Genomic DNA, 18,682 nt, shown 5'->3' on the forward strand with positions numbered 1-18,682 from the left:
TCAGTTCGTATTAAAGTGTTACTACTGTATCTGCACTGCCTGTTTCCTGCTTGGATTTATTCAGAAGGGCCCTTTATATTTACTCTTGTGTGTAAATCGGACATATATTGCCTTGGTTTAGGAAATATATTATTATAGTATATTAAGCATATTAATGAGGATGCGTGTTAATGCAGGTGCAAAGGAGTGTACATACAAGAATCCTCTGTGACACCTATCTAACAGTATAATCTTAGTAAACTGAGCCACTGACGGTAAATTATCAACAGAGGTCAACGTTTGTGAACATGTTTTTATAATCAGTGATGTCATCAGCATGCAGCTTGTTGAACGTTGTGTGGACAGAATATTTACAGAGGAACTGCTCGGGACCTTTAACAGCAGCACTGACGTCTGGTTCTGGCGGTTACTTGAGGATGATCTGTTCCAGAGGCAAAACACATTCACTGAATAGTTTCACACAACACCAACAAATACGAGGTTCAAACGCGTTTTTGTTACATGGTAAATGTTTTTTTTTTTTAAGTTAAGATTTACTGTTATAGTTGAATTTCAAATTAAAAGGTTAAATGAGATAAATCTTGATACTACTCTGACGTAAACCTTATATATCTTTAAAAGGAAAAACAAAACATTCCTAGAATTTAAATCTTATTTATGATTATTTTACCCAATTTCTTATCTTAAATATACACTTTCTGCTTCTTTAAAAATGTTCACTGCAATTTAAATGCCTAAGTATCTCATCTGAAAAATGTCTAAAAAAAATTCCCTCCTGTGTTGGTTTGGTTTAATATTGTTTTTAATTTATTTTAATCTGTTTTATTGCTCATTTGATTTGATTTAATTATTATGGGTCTCCATAATTCAGTTTTAGTGCTGTTTGTGTCGCACTTTGGTCAACTGATGTTGTGTATCAATGTGCTATATAAGTAAGCATGCCAGTTTAAACCTTCAATTCTGTGCATATGACTATATATAAACGCTATTAAACAAGGCTATGAATCAAGAAAGGAACATAATTGACAAAATAAAGAATCCTGCTGAGGACCAAATATGTTATTTCACTCATCAAAATGTTTCAAATCCAATGTTTTAGTCGGATGAGTTAAAATAAACAAAATATAAATTACACAAATGTCCCATCAATACAAACATAATATTAACTAATATAACATGTATGGTGGGATCCTGAGCTACTGTTGTGTTTGAAAAAGACACCGACATCAAACAAAGCTTAAAACATGCAATAAAGAATATATGCAACAAACTACTGGCAAATGAAAGACCTCTAAATAGGTGTTGTCTTGTCGTAAGGGAAAGGGGTGAGATGCAGCCTGGTAGTTTCTGCTGAAGGTCTACAGGTACATGGAGCTGATTGACGGCAATGCAAGCAGGGTACCTCTATGCTGACAAAGCAACTCTCCTGATTTTAAGATGAAGCACTCATTCAGAGCTCAAGGATTTATGACAGAAAGCTTTAAAAAGGAGCAAACCTGATTGGTTGGTGCTGTTGCTGCGTAGGGGACACTTGTGGCGGGAGTAGTTGCTGCAGAGACAGTAGCAGGCGTAGCACTGTACATCATGGGGACTTTTTCAGGAAGGGAACCATGAAAGCAATGAAAAGGGAGGTGGAGCATTATGGTAACCATAGCGATGTCTCTCGCTCTCTCTCTCTCTCTCTCTCTCTCTCTCTCTCTCTCTCTTGCCAGGCAAATACAAAATGACATTAGCAGCAAGCCATCATTGGGTTAGACCAGCAGATGGCATGTGATCACACAGCAAAGCGAGACAGCAGGGGAGAACATAAAAGGAGGGCTGATAAGAGATAAAATTAGGAAATCTGTCCATAATTTGACATCCCACAAGAGATGGCCATGTACAGCCAAACATCATGATCAAAGTGTTTTTATATGACATTTTTAAAGTTTAAATCATGTAAAACGTTTAAGAGTGTTAAAAAAAAACACCAAAAAAACCAAAGAGGTGGATCTCAGGGATGCTGATCAAATTTCCTAATCCTTTCTAATGGCGCACGGCAATTCTACAAACAGAACCCACCAAAATACTTTAATTTCTATACTTGTGCTTGGACTATTTGGAATAATGTTACAAGCAAGTATATATAGACAAGGCTCAGTGATCAGAGAAGCAAACATATGTGTCACAAAGCCCAAAAACGTATTCAGATGAAGAGTATCCTCTCATTGCAAGATGAAGGCTTTAGTTCAGGTTTCTGATTCAAAGTGGTGTTTTCCTGTTGGAGTAACAAGAATACACTATCTTATACAAACACAGTTCTTTTCCCCCCCTCTGTGTTCACTTTTCAATATGAGACCGTTTTAAAAGAAAACATGAGTAAGGGACCTACCAAGGCTGTTACCGGGACCCATGCAGAAGACAGAACCTGTAATCATGAAACAGAGACAGACAGAGAAGGTGTTTTAGCGAGGCTGACAAATGTCTGTTAATATTAAGCTTCATATATACACAAAACAGGCCCGCGGTGTTCAGACAGTTCTCTGATGGATACGAGTTTAACATACTATATCTAGAGTAGTCCCACGAGCAAAAGCCAGGAGACGCAACTCTAAATGGGAGGCTCAAATCATAACAGATAAGAAATACTTTTCTTAGCAGACATTTATACTTGTCACTTGTTAAGAAAAAATAATAATCCATAAACAGTTTAGTGGCCCACCTGTGGGATAAAATGCTGCCGTGGGGTGCTGCAGTTGTGTGTTGGCCAGAGCCTGTTGGTAGGTGAATAAACTGGGGCTGAGGAGGGAGCTGGCCCAGCTGCCCTTCTCAAGAGCTGGTCTCTTTGGTAGGGGCTGCAGGAGACTGTGGGGAAAGCCCTGAAAAGTGACAAGAGGAGATATTTAACTTCCCAAACGTTCCCCTCTCTCTGTTCAACATAATCTTAAAATACACTTTAAGTTAGTATTTAAGAAAAAAAATGGCAGAAATGACTACACAATACATGATGGGAAAAAAAAAAAATCAAACACAGTTGTAGGATAAAGATATGATTGGAATAATGTATTAACTAAAACTGAAAACATATTTGTCAACTTAAGCAATTAAAGATACTGATGGTGACTGTACATAAGAACTATACGAGACTTGAAGAAGCTGTAAACCACAATGACAAAAATTAAAAGTTACCACAGTACAATTAATAGCTACATGCAAAGCAAAAGGTGAAAATACCAGTTCTACAGTTGCCTCGAGGGGTCGCTTCATTGCTTTGGCAGTCGACTGAGTCGTTTAATAGCAGGCAGCGAGCACATGATGGCAGTGGGCCAATGGGATTCAAGCGTATTAACATACAGGTAACAGCAAGCAGAGGTGCATCATGGGGGACAGCGTTGTGGATAGGTGAGAAGGGGAAAACAAAACAAAATAATCTGAATGTAGTATACCACATAAAACACAATATACATGCACAGTAACCAAAATAACTGATTAAAGGACACACTAACTGAAGATTCCTTAATTAGTAGGTCAACATACAGTTAATCAATAGTTTTGGCACCACAGATTCACAGTGATAAGGTACAATCCTATTTACTCTTACATGGCATATTGATTACCTTTAAAACATCAATCGAGATGAGATCAGGGTTTGTTAATGATAATCACAACACTACCGCTACCACGATGGAATCAGTGCAGCTATGCACGCTGTATAATTTTGAATACATATGCTGATTTGATATAATTAAAGAAGGAATATTTACGTAATGTGCGACAGACACTGAACATGTTTTATTGCCTAATGAAAGATGGCTTGGTTTTATGAGCGCTAGCCAAAAGCAATATCACAAATCAACAGCTGAAATTACGGTGCGTCGGCTGTCCTAAAGCACCGGACCTGGAGCTCCATTTACTGCGTTCTCACTAACGCTCTCAGCGCAACGACTGACGTCGCCTCGACTTGTACTGTTCATAAAAAACATAATTGCTTTTGTTAGCTAAACCTCATGCGACAAAAATGTAATGCAAATGTAAGTAACCATAAAAGATGATGTGCATGCAAAGTGACGTAAACGTTCTATAGAGGGCATGGAGGGCAAAGAGGGACGATTTAGTGAAGCAACATGGCTTCACTATATAACTACAAACAAAGTAAATACAGTTCATTTTACACAATAGTTAAAGACTATGCCAAGTGAGAAACTTGAAAATGAATTATATTTAAGCTAATGTAAAAGGAGTTAATGATGTAACTTAATCCAAACAAAGAAACATTTTTGATGCAAGACAAAACAAAAGTTGAATTTACGAAAGATCACAGAGTACATAACACACCACTAAAGTCCTACAGCACAGAATTAAACCATTTATCAAGAAGATTTCTCAGTTAACTGAATTAAAGTGTCCATACTATATATATATATATATATATGAAGTATCAGGAACATGTGCCAATATATCAAAGATATATCATCATTCTATCAGCCTTGAAATGTGAATTAAAGTTTGACTAAATAAAACTTAAAATGCAACACTGGGCGCTGCTATCGCTCTCAGTTTGATTGTCTTTTAATGCAAATTTGCCAGAATGTAAAAGGAAAATGTTTAAAAAAAAAATGTCAATGACTCCATGAGAACGGGTGTATAAAGAGGGAGGTGGGGGGGTGAGGGATGCCTACAGTATCAAACTAAGAAAACCAAAACACTATTTCTGCCTTTCAATAAAAGTGTCAATGAAAAACAGTAAATGTAATTACTGACTTTCTGAAAAATGTAACTTTGCCACGAGACTGAATGCGCCATTAAAAATGATAGTTTACAATATGTAGTGCTCCACATTCAGGGACGTCACGGCAAAACACAACAACAACAACGAACAAGGCTGCGTCTTACCACGGCTGCAGCTGCGGCCTGGGCCGCCACGGCCGTCTGACTGACTTGTTGTTGACTGGATTTGATTTTGGCCTGCAAGTGTGCAGGCGGGTGAAAATACTTGCACTTCTCCCTGGAACAGCGGCTCTTGATGTAGTCCATGCAAACCGTGACGGTGTTATCGGTGGTGTCGATCATCGGGCTGTCGCTCGGGTGAGCGAAGCGGCAATCTGTTTCCCCTCTCGCGCAGTTTCCCCGCTGAAACTCACGACACACCTGAGAGGAGTAATTACGAGGACGGTGAGAGGAGCTGAGCTTTTAGCACGCAGACAAGATTATGTCAAACCGGCTGGAGTGTTAATGGATGTTTTTTTTTAATGTTAAATCACACTTTGTGGTGCACGAATACCTCTAACTTGTCTGTACGCTGCAGCTTCTGTGACGGAGAAGAAGAAGAAGACGAAGAAGAGGAGGAGGAGCACTGCACCGTGACAGGGGAGCTCCCAGAAACAAGAACCTGGGTGTTGGGGAGGATGTCTGAGGGAATGAGGCTCATCCCGTGGCTCAAGGGTGTCATGTAGGACCCGTAACCAAGACCAGCATTCGTGCCGAGTCCCTGCGTGACAGGAAACGTTTGCTGCGAGGGGAGACGATACGTATTAGTGAACGAGACGAGCATCATCACATGAAACAAACACCCGTGAATGACTATGAGGACCTTACCATCGGCTGCAGGCCGGGTCCGGGGATCATGAGCTGCATCTGTTGGGCGAGCACAGCAGCTGCCGTCTTCTGCTGGATGAGATTGTTGCGCCCGTTTATCTCTAACTGCGTTTTTAAGTGCGAAGGCGGATGAAGATATTTGCAGTTTTCTCTTGAGCATCGGCCCTGCATTCAGAAAATTAAAAAAAAAAAAAAAAAAAAAAAGATACAGGAGCACTTAAGTGGCAGGCGGGTGATTTTTATATTCTTCTTTGTGAGCTGCTCTTTGAAACATAACTAAGAATACAGATTCATCAAATGAAAAGTGTAATAAAGTTCATGTTTTTTCTTTTTCTCAAAATCCTATTACATTATCCAAAAGGATTTTAATGTGAGAGCTGAATCATTGGCAATTTAGTTTATGTCAAAAGCTATCAGCACCAAGCACAATTTTAAGGCCTCTTTCCTGCACCACACTTCCACTCCAGCTCCTCGTGCCCATCTACAGCGTCTCTGAAGCTAATGTGCACCTGACAGCTAGTTATGGCTAAAATAAAACCACTTTAAACAGCAGTGGCAGCTGTCATAATGCCCTTAATCAGGGACAAAACATCGCTTGTAGTGCAGACAGACAGACAGACAGCCAGAAGACGGATGGACGGACAGTTTGAGTGGAACAATGAAGAAAAACAGTAAATGTTGTATTGTACAGTCGGTGTTGCTTTAACTCTTTCGTTTGCAGAGTCCCTGGGTCAGAAATGAGATTACGATGAGACTTCACACGAAAGTTGAATGGAATATAAAAGTGTCCATCCTACATACGCAACTGTGCTTCTCACCTCGCACCATAAAATCATCTGTTGTTTGCATTGGCGTTGAACATTAGCTTTAAATATAACCGGCGTGCTGGAGAGCAGTCCCATGTGAATACAACAGAGCGGGCCGGAGGGAGCAGGACTGAGATTTAAACCGGTCAGACACCAGCGCTGTCTTTATGATTATACTCTAGCCATTACCACAGATTTTAATAAAAAGCAGACTCGCCACATAAGACGTCCCTGAGCCAGCCAGCAGCGTTGATTGGCTTTATGTCTCAACAGTTCGGTTGTTAAGCTCCTTTTAGACTTTAAAATGAGCCCTTCCTGTCAATCAAGCATTGGTATTAGCCTAATGAGAGGTTATCTTCGTCTCTCCTACATATTCAAATTCTACAATCATGTTAACTAATTTCAGCTCATTTGCATTTCTCACCAGAGATTACATTTATTTTCTGTGAGTATCATTGGAGGTTTAACTGTCATTAGTATTTCATTAGTCATATCTCTGAGAAAGGTAAAGTGCCCTATTTTGAAAAGCCTTGTAAGAGTTACCCATTACAGTATTTCTACCCTGGCAGTAGGTTCATGTGCTACATGTACAGAGAGGGTCAAACCCAAACAGGGTCACCTATTAACTAAATAAATGACTTGACCGTATTCCTGGTTTAGAGAGGAGAGTTTTTGAGGACAGCCTGCTCGTTCTTAAGTTCATTCTTGATGTCGTACAAAACAGTTTAAAGAAGCGATGCGAGTTGTGCTCCGCTGTTTTAGAGGTTTCTTCTCGCAAAAAGAGAGAGCGAGCCGCAGGAAACCGCTCAAGGTAGACCTGTGCCTCAACAAGACTCTCAGCTGCTTCGGTCATGAGACACTAGTATAACAAAGTTCATTTCGTTAGGGGTACACAAACAATGCTGTTTTGAGTTTTACTTTGTAGGCAAGCCTTAATTGAGGAAATCACATGGCGAGACGAACCAAAACAGGGTAGCGTTGCTTCGATGGCTATCTCGCTGTGTCTTAAAAAACAAAAGCTGAGGGGAAAGAGCTCCTGGGTAAGCAGCAGACATGATACCAGTAGAGATATCAGCAACAGACAACATTCCTTAAGACAAAAGTCTATTCATGAAGAAAATCTGTAATATCATCACGAGTGCAACAACAGTAGGTTTGCGAGCTGATCTTCACGACAGACTTTAATTCTACTTTCAGACGTCGCAGTCAGATCCTCAAAATACGACAAAACAAAGCTGGACATTCATTCACAGCTCCAGTAGAAACTCAATCCTCCCTTAAGGTAGCCTCTTTCAGTCCACATTTTAGTCTGGCTCTAAATCGTATCCTTCATTTACAGCAATTTGTGATTTATTTGATGAGCCACGCGGGACAAAATGGTCAACAACTTTTCTGACAACTTGGGAGTTAAAAATATTTAAACTTTTGAAGTCCATAAAAATGTCAAACATTGTCTCATCCCACAGTAAATTCAGTGTTTCCTATAGTTTTGACTGTAGTTCAAATAAAACAAGCTGTCTGATGACATCGGCTACATAGATGGAAGAATAAATCGATTAACCAAGATAATATTCTGCATATTGGTTCGATAATGAAAATACAACATGGAATTAGTTCCCCATCAAAGACGATGCAGTCAATAAAAACGGAGAGTAAAACAACACAGATAGAAAATTGAAAAACAGACTTTTAGTTTAAAAACTAAAAGTGCGTGGTAACATAATGCAAATGTATGAACTAACAATGTCTGTACTCCTGGTGGTCAAATCAAGAGGAAAGATTCAGTGTCTGAAAAGAAACAAACCCGAGCAAAGCTGTTTCATTGAATAAAAAATGTCCCCCAGTTTCTACTGTTCAGGGGTGTCAGCCATTAAGATCCAATGAGTAGCTCCACTGTGAGTTTCAAAGCACTTTACTAAACTATTTTCTAAACTAAGCTGAATCTTATAACCAGTGACAACAATAACAATATAAATTGAAACACCGCATCGTTTGGATATTCGTTAAAAAAAAAAAAAAAAGTCCTCGAGAAATGCAGCGACAATCTGCTTAACAATATTCAAGATAAACAATAAATGCTGTGATTAGATAAAGGAATAAGGCTGCTGCTTTGTGTTAATGCTTCCAGGCCTTGACCACTAGGGCACAGACTGGCTGGGTATAAACCTACAGAGGGGGGATAAGACGATGACTCAACATGACAATAATCCCGGCAAAGCTGTATTGTGGTGTGATAGTGAATGTGTGAGAGTGGATTAAAGCAGCCGTGGCCTCATACAGGGCAACTGAGCAAGCAGGAGAATTAACTGGCTGTAATCCAACTGGCGGCCACGTTATTTGTTTTTTTTATTGTCTACGTCAGACAAGTGATTAAAGCAACCGTTGCAGGTATTTTACTCTATTTCTGGTGTGGTATTACCTATGATTTATTTTGACCTATTTCCACAAACACTGGAGCAATATACCGAATATAATGGAAGATAAAGCTTTTGAAATTGCAAGCTGCATGACACTGGATGTTCCCGGGGCAGTTTACTGACTTTTAGAATTCATTATAAGGTAGGTTGAAGACTTTAAAGAGGACGGTGACGGTACAAGTTGAGGATTATTTCTCTATTTTTAATGCCTACAGGGGAAGACAAGGAGTTTTTATCCCATATTTTGTATACGTTTAAACCTTAAGGTGCAAAAAAACCTATATATCAGGGTTGATATTCCAGAGCAGTTCAAGTCATTACAAAAACTAAAACGTTTCAAAAGCAGGAATGTGATTGTAAAAACATAACGTATCTAAAAAAAACCAAGATGTATATTTGGCATATTAAAGCTGCAACTGACAGTTTTTTTCTTTCTCAATTAATTTGCAGATCATTTATTGACCAATTCAAAGTAAAAAAAAAAAAAAAATGCTGATCACATTTTCATAGAATCCAAAATCTTCAAATTCCTTTTTTTGTCAAGCGGTCAAAAACCCAAATGATTTTTTGATATCATAGATAACAAAATGGTAAAAGCTGGAGCCAACACATGTATCATATGCTTGAAAATTGACTGCAACAATTAATTGATTATTAATTGATTCTTTTAGTCAATTAACCTATTAATTGACAAATCACTGCAGCCAAACATGATACAATAAGGAAACCGTTCCCAGAGGGACTTGGCTAACATTTTCTCTCATTTAGTAAAGGATCAATAATGTCTTACCTTCAGAGAGTCGAAGCAGGCAATAACTCGCCCATTCTCAACTTGGCAGCTCTTCGGCGGGTGAGCAAATTTGCATTCCTCATCACTACGTGAACAGTTTCCTCGTTGGAACTGTCGACAGACTTCCAGAGTTAGCCATTTAGTGTCTCTGAATGACGACATGTTTAACGCCATCTCCAAAGCTATTAATCATACAATAAATGTTAAAAGTCACTCTTCCAGTCTAAAGACTCGTACACCAAAAGCCGTAGAATATTCAAAACATTGAGCTGTAAGTAAAGGCCTGTCCTCTTTTAAAAGCACAGGATTTCTCCTCCATCAGCTGGAGCAGAAAAATCAGATGGCTGTTCAATCACGGAGAAATCATCCAGCAAAAAGAAACGACTGCGGACGTGGGTTGTTTTTGCAACACAGTCAGGTGTATATTCCACAACTGGTGGAGCCCATCAAACAAGTGAAGGAAGTTTGTCTGACTTGTCGCCTCAGTCACACATTCTCAGGTCATTATTTTATAGTCCTCTTATCCTCTGATATTATGGCTCAAACTTAGCATCCTTTTAGGTGCTGAAGTTGTGCAAACTGGTGGCAAAGGCCCTGCAGCTGAGGTATCTTATGTTGGAGCTTGAGCCTTATAGAAAGCACAGGCCGACCGTGAACGTGGATCCACTTCAGGTCAGGGATATCTTCACAAAGGCACTTTCTGTCGGTGATCTGAAAGAAACAAAAAACATGGATATTACGGAAAGCTAATTAGGCCAAACAAAAACAAAACAACGTGATCTTTTATTAATAATAGTATTAGTATTCATGTTATATCTAATCATATTAGATTCTTGAGGGACAAACACAATCCCATCTGGAAAGCAACCACTGTAAATCCACGGTAGTGACAGTCTGTCCTTGTAAATGAATCCACCCTCTAACCAGTAGTTTGATAGCTACAAGACCAGAATTGGGAGGAAAAACAAATATACAACTTGAATCAAAAGTCATATTTAAAGTAAAAACCCTGTCATTTCTCTAGTTCAAACCTCTCAAATAAGGTGATTTGCCGCTTTTGTACCATTATAAACGAAACTCATTTTAGTGTCGGCTTCACAAAACCAAGCATGGGAAACTATAACAGATATTTTTCCCTATTTTTTTTTTTAACAGTTTGTAGACTAAACACTGAATTAATTTAGAGACAATTGGAGGAAAGGCAGGTTCAAACCCAAAACAGTGGTATATACAGAACCGCCCTGTAAACAACGTAGATAAAACCAGTCATATTGTTAGAACCACAATAAAAACTGCATGAAGCCAAAGTTCTGCTCATAAAAACCTGTCAACACAGAAATGAATAAGTTATTTATCGGCAGCATGGGAACAGGAAAACGTCTCTATAAACCACTCGCCACCTTCTACTGCATCTACTTGATTTTTTTTATATCTCTGAAAGTGATAAATTTTCTATCCAAACCTATTAATCTGCCACAAAATCTGACTTTGATCAAAACAGTAGGTGCAGAGTAACACGGTGAAACACATAAAACTCCACAAAAACAAGGGAGTATTTGAATCCACAGAGTTTTGATCACATCTCATACAGCACATAACCCACTATTATCCCAGAGTTTGACTTTTACTTAGTGGTTTATTGTATTGTAATGTCTTTTAAACCGAGATTTGTGTGAGCTGCTCGGCATATGAATTTTCCTGAGATGAATAAAGTAAGTATCTGCCTGCAAGTCTTTTTCCGGCCTAATGTTGTAATGGCAGCCGAATAGGAGGGATAAACATGATCCAATATTTTGGCTAACAATTTTTCATCAGAGTTGTAAACTAAATGCAGCATTATATCTCGTTATATCATTTCACACAATCAAATAGGATTTCTCGAGGCCACGCTTCGTCACTGAACATATTAGTGTGTAACAAACATGACGGCCAGAGGGCTGTGTCATAGGAATAAAAAAAAATCAATAACAGCCTGTGAACACTTCCGCGTTCAAATCCATATTACCAATGTGGGTTATAGTACTTTTTTCTTTTTTTAAACAAAGTTTGTTTATCACTACATGTACTAACTACATTTGATCTTAGTCACACATTTGGTGTAATAATAATGTGCTTTTTTTTCTCTCTCTAGTCTACTTTCAACTGCACTGCTCCTCTGTTGGTAATGCTGCAGTCAGATATGCTGACTCTACGCCCACCAGAGCTCATACAAACTACAAGGAAAGCAAAAAAAAACAAAAAACACACACACACAGTCGGGTGTTAAACACAAACGGGATCCGACCTGTACACAAAACCCTGCAACCACACAGGAAGTTGCTGAGCAGGCAGATAAAGGAGGTTAACTCATTAGCTGGATAAATCTGTGCGAGAGTTGAAAAGTTAAAGTCCACTGAGAGCAACTAATGTCATCCAGGAGCACAACACTCAAAAGACATGTATGTAAAAAAACAAACTCTGCTGATCTTCCGGCTTCTTCTCCAACAGCTAAATGGGATCCCACAAGCACACTGCAGCAAATTCCTTTAGGCGCAAGTCAGGAAACGAAGCAAGAAAACCAATCTCACTCTCTCACTCTCTCTCTCTCTCTCACTTCATGCGGCACTAAGGAACTTCTGGCTGTGGCCTTAATCCAGGCTGGAGATACAACTTTTCACTGACTTCTTTGTGAAGATATTAAGAACAAGAAAAGCTCTTACCCCTCGTTTCACCACCCCCCGTGGATTGAGTGGCCAAAGATTTTTTCCTCTTCGGCACAGTAAAAACAAGACTGTCTGCCCAGCTCTGACTAAAACATTTCCAGCCACCCCCCCTTCCTGTCTGAGCACTGGCCTCTGGGAAGGCCCTCCCAGTCAGACCTACGGGCCAATGAGAAGCCAGAAGCTGCTGTACTGAGTGAAAGCTTCCTGTTGACCCTTTATCGAGGAATCAAATTTGATTACGAAGACCAAATGGAATTCAACACTTGATACAGACTCCAGAATTTAAAACTGCAAAGAGGTGCAGATCTTAGAAATCATACACATAGTGGGACTGCACCAAAGAAACAACTATATATACATATACACACACACACACACACACATATTTATTATATACACATTACCATTTTCTTTTTTTTCAAATGTAAATTAAAAGAATTTAATTGGTATGAAAGTTTCCAAATCCATCCTGCCAAAGCGTTAAAATACAGTTTGTCTGTCAGACAGTGCACGGTAATATTAATAATGTGAATTTTATCGCATATGTTAAGATTGATGTGTGTTAATTACACTTTATACGTCATATTAAATTATATCCTGAGCATGCTTTACACTTTGTTTACACCTAGGCCTGTATTATAATCTCCCTTTTGCATTATTTACAAGTCAGCCGTAGTTTAAATCAGTTTCTGCCATTACAACCCAGGTTTTAAACTACTAGATTTGAACTTTGATATATATAGATATATGAGAGTACACCAGGATATAATACGCCACCATTAAACTTTTTTTTTGATAGTTGCAGTAAAATGAGTATTAATAAAAAAGTAAAGTTGCTCATGCAACATATAAAATATGATGACATTTGTTAATAAAGCATATCTTACTTGTGATTTAGTACTAATGTTTTTAAAATATTTCTAAATTGAGGATTGGCTCCCATCGTTCAGCTTCATGTTGTATTATGATGACTTGAAGCACTTTTAAATATCCTGGATGTGAATCAGTTGGTTTATTAAATGTTATGACTGCTCTGCTGCGTTATTCTGATTATTGGTAGAAAATGTGCACATATCCTCTGAGGTGTGTTACAAACACAGCTGTGAGCATCTCGTTTGATTGTACTTCTGCTAGAAAAACATAATTTTGTACACTAAAAAAATAAAAAAAATAAATTAAATAAATAAAACAAATAATTTAAATAAATAAAATAAAATAAATAATTTAAATAAATAAATTTAAATAAATACAAAATAAATAAAATAAATATATTTAAATAAATATAAAATAAATAAAATAAATATAAAATAAATATATTTAAATAAATATAAAATAAATAAAATAAATATAAAATAAATAAATTTAAATAAATATAAATAAAATAAAATAAATATAAAATAAATATATTTAAATAAATATAAAATAAATAAAATTAAAATAAATAAAATAAATAAAATAAAATAAATATAAAATAAATATATTTAAATAAATATAAAATAAAATAAATATAAAATAAATATAAAATAAATAAAATAAAATAAATATAAAATAAATATATTTAAATAAATAAATTTAAATAAATATAAAATAAAAATAAATTTAAAAAAATGCACTAAAAAAATAATTTAAACTATAATCGGTACGTGCTTGTTTTGCATCCCACCGGTGCTGCTAGCAGTTTGAGACTTCGCGGATAGCTCTGATTTGCATTCTCATCCTGAGCTACCTCCAGCTAGCTTAAACACGAAACCCTATTTAGCAGGGGCGAGCTCGACACCGCCGCTGTCACACACGCTCTTCAACATTTAAACGTCCATCTTAACACGAACGTGTTATTAGTTTGCGTCAAGCTGCACAGCGAGCCGAGGACAGGAGAGGACAGGAGAGGACAGGACAGGAGAGGACAGGACAGGAGAGGACCGCGCTTACCTCATCCTCGCGGATTCAACCGCTTCCCAGAAGGACACGGACGGCGACCAACGCAGCGCAGCTACCGCAGGACGAGACGACACACGGCGGGGCTGAACTCACGGAAACAAGACGTCAAAGTCCGCCCGGCAGCCCGTTTAATTCCTCTCCATTTGCAGAATTAAAAGCTTGTTATTTCATCTCCGCGCCCGACCTGCTTTCTTCTTACTTTTTGAAGCGCTGCACAGATTTAAGCAACAAGCTTTTGACAGCTTACTGTACGGGCCGTCGGTTTCACGCGGCGAGGAAGAGGGATGTCGGGGTGCGCTGAGGAACCCGAAGGACGACCGGCGATTTAATAAACAACGCTCGAAGCAGAGTTCAGAAAAATAGTCGACTAAATAAAAGTACACGACGTGTCAATTTGACTTTAAAACGATTTTATTATTTGTAAAAATTAAGTCTTCCCGTAACTTCGATTACCTAACACCCCCCCCCTATGACCGCAAAGTGGTACGATCCACACGAATGCCAGTAGGCTAAAAGGGCAAGGGTTTGCTTGTTACCAGGGGAACCGTATTGAAACCATGTGAGTTTTGTGGATTAGTTTTTTTTTTTAATTTTTAATTTTTTTTATAAGAAACCGTTTTCACGAACAAAATGTAAACACTTTATTAATATAGACTCACAAAGGTAATGTGAAATTATAACTCAGCCAAATAATTCTTCTTCAGCCTACAAGTAGGCTTTAAAAATGACCTGAAGAGATGTGTGATCATCTATTTGTAAAGGAAAAAGGATATCATTTTTTTTTTAGAAATATATATATATAATAAGAGTGATAATGAAAAACCTTTGATTTTTATAATCAGGATAAAAAGCTAAAAGACTGACAGTCTCAGGTTTGCTCAAGGTCAAATAAGATGGATGCTAACCCAGATAAGAGCTGACAGGACGGGAAATGGAGAAAGACAGAGAAAGTTCAACAACATACACGTATGGCTGTTGTTGTTTATCTGCTGCAGCACGTCGCCTATCTGTTTTATTCTTGTCTTTAATTTTGCAAATTGGTCCTGAAAGTATTTATAGAAGCCACATTCTTTCAAGTGGATTAAAAGCGTCAGCTATGGGACGATGAATCGGTTATCTGAACACATCAGAATATAGAAACAGATCAGACGGCTGTAGTTTTATATTGCTGTGTGATGGTGTGAATAGTGTGAAAACTTAACAATAACTAGTTTAGTATTCACTCCTTTGAGTCTGTATGAAACCTATTCTGGAGCAAAAATGATGAACACGTCTTCTTTTGGGAAACGCAAAAAGAAAATTGTGGGCGAATGTAAGATTTTATCTATTCCATACTTACCGTGAAATGAAACAGTCGTGACTAATTGATTGCCCCTTTTCTGTTTCTGAAGTATTCTCGAGGCAACAAACGAGCTTTATCTGATCTTTCACAGCGACAGATCCCAAACTGGAGAGAGTCTGTTTGGTCATTTATACTCCATTTAGTGTTACTTGGCATCGTTTTCCAACCGTGTGGCTTTTGAGGGTTTTTTTTAAATTTGTTTTTATTTATATGCTATTATGTGCTATTTAAGAAATACAGCATTTAGTGGGTTGTCAGTCACAGCATCAGGCTTGACTCCTCATGTATCAGTCAATCAGTCTGCTTGACTTGAAAACTATTGCCTGAAAGGTTTATTAGGGGAAACCAATGCTTTGATTTTTAACAGCAAATAAAACAAAAGTGGGTAAAATGTTTATATTAATCCTGTTACAAATAAGACAAATCATTTCAGAACTGAAGCTCTCTGCCACCTCTTGCCTTTAAATATTTTCTCAGTTTTTATTAAGAATGACTTAAATGACACCTTATAATGCATCCGAATGATTTAGTACAAAAGTAAACCTGCAGCACAATTAATTAACGAAAGCAGTCCTACAATCTAGAGGTAGAAAATGGCAAAAACTAAGAAATAAGATCTAATCTGAATGTGTTTCTACTGTCCTTACATTCCTGTTGTAAACTTTACAAAAACCATGGAAAATCATATACAAATTAACAGCTTGTCAAATAGTCAGGGGGAGACGTAAGTAGTAATTGCATATTATGACCAGTAGATGTCAGTCTTCTCTAAAATATATTTTTAACAAATCTTACCACCCCACAGATGCAACAGTGGGGTGTGTGCTCTGTGGTGCAAGCTGTGCTCACTGAAGGTTAATTGTGGGTAAATAAATTACCTGCATGATCAAATTTGGCTTAACATTTCATTTCAGTATACAAATGATCTCTAACTGTCTGATCGTATCATCCCTACTCTACATAAAATTAGCTCGGCCTGTGTCAATTTCAGGTGAACCTAAAGCAAACTAATTATACTGAAGTTCTCGCCAGTGTCTCTGTTTTCAAACCACACTGCCTTATGACGTATTGTCGTGGTTCTGCCCTTCAGTTTGTTGGGTTCCCTGTTTTACTTTTAAATCACTTGCCTATTGTGTCTTTTTCTTTTAAATGCTGCCTTTGTGTTTTTCCACTTTCTGTGCTGCTCACCTGTGCTTCATCAGCACATCAGCTCAACTTCACCCCTGTGAGTTGCCACGTTTTTTTTTTTTTTTTTTTAGAATTACTTTCGCTTGTTCTTGGGTTTTGTTTGTTCCCTGATTGTTGATCAACCTGCAGTTTATAAGTAAAGCTCACTTTTGCTTTGACTATACCTGCCTCACCTGCTCCTTTAGCAGTGATCGCCAATGCATGTTTCAAAGTATCAGTGTAAAATAATGCAGCATGATGGACATAAGGATTTTCACCTGCTTAACTTTGTTTCTGCATTTGTTTGAATAGTAAAAACAGCAGAATTCTTGTTTATCTTAATAAAATTTAAGCTCTATTCACTATGTAAACACTGTTTGTAATGATGTTCTTAGACTCATTAGCTTCTGCTTATCAGGCGCCAGATTGTGCTGACGATAAAATTTCAGGAAGTAAAGCGCTGTATTTGAATAACACTGTACTTTCTTCAAGTCATTACACACTTATTATGGTTAGATAATGATGATAATAAAATCATACCATCTGGGTGGAAATGACTTGCTGCAGTTGCTGGCTGAAATGCTGAGCTAGCCATCCTTACTGTACAACCTGAGGGCAAGCAGAGAGCTGTAATTTACTAAGTTAACTCAATATAAGAAGAGGTGCTTTGCATTCACGGTGGAGGGTATGTGGGAATTGTTGTTGAACTTAACACTAAATCTGTGTTCTCATAAAAATAACAATCAATTCATTACGTTTGAGGCTGTTTTTCAGGGTTCAAAAACACCCCACTTTGATAGTTCAGTTTATTCTTCTATAAGGGAAATTTGTTGTGTCATCCTTGTGTCTACAAACATGATTTTTTTTTTTACTTAAGTTGTCTTGCAGGAGGTAACATCTGTATTATTTCAGTTGTTGTGAAATATCAAGTCTTATAGAAGCACCAGACATAAGCATACCTTGTTTGTTCTTCACCAGAAACAAATAAAACATTCAGATGAATATGCTCTCTAATAATGTAACGTAGGCTATTTTGGACTCTTTTCTGTTTGCCTTGACATTTTGCGAGATGAAAAAGAATCGGTGCAGCAGTCTCACAATTTGTTCTGTCTCTGTAAGATGACGACGTTTCCATATTCTTCATAAATTGGTTGACAAATGCCAAGTTAAAGGAAGCAAAAAAATAAATAAAGTGATTAAATCTGTGTATACTGCATTACACATATATGTGAATGCTAATATGCGAGCACTGAGTTGTTTTGTTAAGGTTAACAAGGCAATTTTTATTCAAGCTTTCCTTTACCTGCGTTATTTCAACAGAGCTTTTTTTGTTTGTTCCTGAAATATTAAAGCTTCAGTTAGCTCCACATCTTTACTTTAAAATGCGAATGTAGCAGCAGGCAGATAAATCTTAGTGTAATATTTATGTTTCGAAAGTGATATACATCTCTACCTTTTTCCCACAGCATGATGAAGCAGATTCCAGCCAACTGTTTAAGTAGATACGGTGGGTGGATGTATCAGCTGATGGAGAGGCAGCATTAATCACTGTTAACAAAACTGAGTACATACTAGAAGGAGAACATAAAAAACAAACAGCACACACCGTAATGTCATGGTCATTCAATGCATTTATTTCCGATGTGTTAAGCAGGTCTCACTCTTTTTTTTTTTAGGTCTGACATGAAAACTGGCAGATTAAATATAACACGGCAAAAGGCTTTTAGATTGTTCTTTTCATCACAAGACTTTTAATATGTACACAGAAATTCTTACACTAACAACGCTCCCTTCCAGTATTACTGATTACCGTCAGGCAAAGGTGTTCTTCAGCAACAGTTAAAATCATTTAAATAATCATATGAATCGATATCTCAGGGAAACGCCTCTTCATGGAGCGGCCGCACATGTTCATTTAACTCCTTTAACAAAGTGACATTTCACAC

The 18,682-nt window shown here is 37.6% G+C and overlaps 1 protein-coding gene across 4 annotated transcripts; it reads right to left on the minus strand.

Moving 5' to 3' along the window:
* Positions 1–316: 316 nt before the first annotated feature.
* On the minus strand, positions 317–14,489 carry mbnl2 (muscleblind-like splicing regulator 2). 4 transcript variants are annotated; one of them, XM_069702635.1, is made up of 10 exons: positions 14,219–14,489; positions 9,588–10,298; positions 5,575–5,739; positions 5,261–5,488; positions 4,873–5,127; positions 3,214–3,261; positions 2,702–2,858; positions 2,372–2,407; positions 1,497–1,549; positions 317–421 (listed from the first exon to the last, which is right to left on the minus strand). In XM_069702635.1, exons 2-10 carry the CDS (start codon positions 9,759–9,761, stop codon positions 407–409), a joined length of 1,131 nt encoding a protein of 376 aa, XP_069558736.1. In that variant the 5' UTR covers positions 9,762–10,298; positions 14,219–14,489; the 3' UTR covers positions 317–406. The 4 variants fall into 4 exon arrangements, with proteins under 4 accessions (XP_069558736.1, XP_069558735.1, XP_069558737.1 ...); XM_069702634.1 differs by having other exon boundaries at positions 1,497–1,591; XM_069702636.1 differs by lacking the exon at positions 3,214–3,261 and having other exon boundaries at positions 1,497–1,591.
* Between the last annotated feature and the right edge of the window lie 4,193 nt (positions 14,490–18,682).

This window comes from Brachyistius frenatus, unplaced genomic scaffold, assembly GCF_029030835.1.
Source record: "Brachyistius frenatus isolate BFR_SWC_R1_liver_20210118 unplaced genomic scaffold, ASM2903083v1 Contig_42, whole genome shotgun sequence".
NCBI lineage: Eukaryota > Metazoa > Chordata > Actinopteri > Embiotocidae > Brachyistius > Brachyistius frenatus.

What these genes read in the sequence shown, in the direction of transcription:
- mbnl2 (XM_069702634.1), bottom strand. Translation starts at nt 9,761, where the DNA reads ATGGCGTTAAACATGTCGTCATTCAGAGACACTAAATGGCTAACTCTG. An exon ending in TCGAGGCAACTGTAGAACTG is followed by an intron (nt 2,859 to 3,213) that starts GTATTTTCACCT and finishes GTCACTTTTCAG; the next exon opens with GGCTTTCCCCACAGTCTCCT. An exon ending in GGCAGCATTTTATCCCACAG is followed by an intron (nt 2,408 to 2,701) that starts GTGGGCCACTAA and finishes TCATGATTACAG; the next exon opens with GTTCTGTCTTCTGCATGGGT.